At 44.4% G+C, this 2,565-nt stretch overlaps 1 protein-coding gene across 3 annotated transcripts in view; it reads left to right on the top strand.

Annotated features, from left to right (window-relative positions):
* The window catches only part of LOC106938649 (uncharacterized), a 23,827-nt gene that overhangs the window by 9,684 nt on the left and 11,578 nt on the right, over positions 1 to 2,565 (top strand). Inside the window, exons 2-3 of one of the 3 annotated variants that reach the window (XM_015020772.1) lie at positions 107 to 196; positions 886 to 1,211. The exons of 1 other annotated variant lie outside the window; for it this stretch is intronic. In XM_015020772.1, coding sequence (XP_014876258.1) covers positions 107 to 196; positions 886 to 1,197 — 402 coding nt within the window. In that variant the 3' untranslated portion in view covers positions 1,198 to 1,211. Of the gene's footprint in view, positions 1 to 106; positions 197 to 885; positions 1,212 to 2,487; positions 2,564 to 2,565 lie in introns of those variants that run through there. One more of the 3 variants, XM_015020774.1, reaches the window with a different exon arrangement.

The raw sequence follows: 2,565 nt of genomic DNA, 5'->3' as shown, positions 1-2,565 counted from the left end.
ATCGACTCAGCATCAGCATGAGGCGCAATGCAGGATAAAACTTGATTCCATGCTCCATAACATTGGAGGACTGATTGGTTCCACCTTTAAGCCTCTGTCATTCCAGAAGCCAAAAGTCTGCCCCATTCGGGCCACTGTATTCGAAAGGGGACACCTGAAGACCACCAGGAGAGGGGGGATGAAATCCGGAGAGACGGTATGGAGAACCACAGTGCGGAAATATGGCTGATGTTAAATTCTCAACCTAGGTATTCGAAACTGCTGGGAATTGGAGAAGATTTCCCAGGTATTTGGTCATTAAAGTCAGATAATAGCTTTAACCGGCATTATGAGTTGTATGGGGGACAGGTTACATGCGATTAACAATTTACACGTTTGGATAATAAAACCTTATTTATGATAGCGTAAGAGAGACTTAGCTCCAGCGACCTAGCGGTAGAGTTAGATGTTAGGTTTGACATATAACCGCTGCCACGGGCCACATAGATTCAAGATATAATGGTCAGGTATAAAAAGCCCACGACGGCAGATAGTTGAATGCCAGCTAAGCCCTGATCTGAGGTATCGGAGAGCTCCATAATGTCGCAGTTTGGCCCTCAGACTCTGCAGCTCAAAGAGGCCATAGTTGCTCTGGATGGACGCACCGGGACAGAGACTGAATCCAGACTGTAGGAGGTAGTTGGTTCTTATACCACAGAATCAGATCAGCTGTGTTTGTACGTACTCGGTGGGGCTGATCAGAAAGCTATTTGACTTATATAAGAGGGCAATCGTTTAGTTCCTTATAGTACTGGTATTGTGTCAGCAGTTCTGATTACATTGATATGAGATGAAACATTTAAGAAATGTCTCTATGTTGCTAATCATTCTGCTTTCTTTTCCCAGAGGGCCCTTATTAAGAAGAGCAGAGACAGCAGCTCTACACAGAACCCTATGCCTTGGCTTCTTCAATGCTACAAAACCACCGCCGTGGAGCTTCACAATTTGTCCTGTCTGATCCTGGGTCAAGGACCAAACGAGCCAGTGAGAGATAGATTATGTTATTGGTTAATGGTAATCATGCACTGTGACTGTATGATGAAGTGCCTTTACCCCACCCTTAGAGTTTCAGTGCTCTCTGTGATTAGGGATACTAAATGCAATAAAAAGAGAGGGGCAGACAAATGTGCCTCAGGGCGGCGGGAGGTTTGTAACTGAAAGCACATCAATGTCTGTTCACCTCGCAAAGATAAGAATCAAACCTTATCCTGTCCTCTTATGTTGTTTGCTGTGCTCAATAAGTGTCAATTCAGACAAATACGCGGGTAGTCCAAATGATGAATACAGAACAAACCGCTGGCAGAGATGGAAGACGGAGCTAGTGGGCCCGACAGACAGCAATACTCCAACCCAGCAGGACCACCGGTGACTAGGGGTCAAAGTTGAAGAGGTCACACAAGAGGTTCAGCCTGAATTGTGGAGGGAGAAGGATCAGGACAGCTCCATACTGCAGTTCAAGAGGCGGCAGAGGCGCGCGATGCTGCTTATGACATAAAAGTTTAATTGCGAACATAAGAGCATGTGAAGTTGTTGAGAAGCAACAGGATGTATTGTAGTGTCTCAGTTCTAGAAGACGTGCATGATCCATTTGTGAGTGCTTGTTATCCTCTTGGGCGTGACTCAACATCTGCCATCCCGAGATCCAATAAGAAGGAGGAGGGGGCCCATCAGACCCGGATACCCTGCAGAAAGAGTTATGCTTGCTGGGGCATGATTGCCAGAAAGCTGGTCAAGAGTGGGGACCCCGGCTCATGAGTAGGCTGCAGGCTGATGTCTAAGAGGAACACTGAGAGTTTGAGAGACAAAAAGCTTGAGATATTCGAAACTATGTTGCCACTCAGCAATGCACCACAATTAAATGTATTTATATTTTCGTGCGTTAAAAGGATTGACTTGTTTCCTGGCCCACCTCTACTGTATTAAACATGTGGTAACCGAGCATGTTTCTTAAGTTAAACAGAGCATCTAGTATTAGGTGCACTAATGTTAGCCCCCAGCACAGCATCCTGTATTGACAAGTACTTGTTCTAACACATTGATGAAGCGGTGAAGACGAATACAGGTCGAATCAATTACGCACGGAGTTTGAAGGGTTCATCGGGGTGGAGTCTCCCATAACTGGCAGAAAATAAGAATAAGTTCAAGAATGTGTTTCTAAGCATCTTAAGTAGGTGGAAGTTGATAAAAGTAGGTGTTTAGTGTATCATGGAAAACACCTTATTTATCGACAAGTCACGGTCGCACCATATGACATGATAGAACCACAGCCAAAATTATACTGATGGAAAACCCCTGAAGAGGTCTAAAAGAGATATGGAATTATGATTTCTGTATGTACAACATTACACATGTTTATTGATTGTGATGGATAAGTATTGAGGCTTTAAATTAGCTTGGTGAGGACCCTAATACATCAATGATCCGCCAACACTAATCCCTGTAGAAGCGAGGATCTCCACAGGGGTAGAGGTCATTGTAGATTTCTAGCCTATTTTATCTCCTGATGAACCAAGAAGGAAAACAGGT

Source organism: Poecilia latipinna, unplaced genomic scaffold, assembly GCF_001443285.1.
Source record: "Poecilia latipinna isolate Pla-1442-1.1 unplaced genomic scaffold, P_latipinna-1.0 Scaffold2654, whole genome shotgun sequence".
NCBI classification, from domain to species: Eukaryota; Metazoa; Chordata; class Actinopteri; order Cyprinodontiformes; family Poeciliidae; genus Poecilia; species Poecilia latipinna.
The sequence above is the reverse complement of the archived record's forward strand: the minus strand, read 5'-3'. Positions and strand labels throughout refer to the sequence as shown.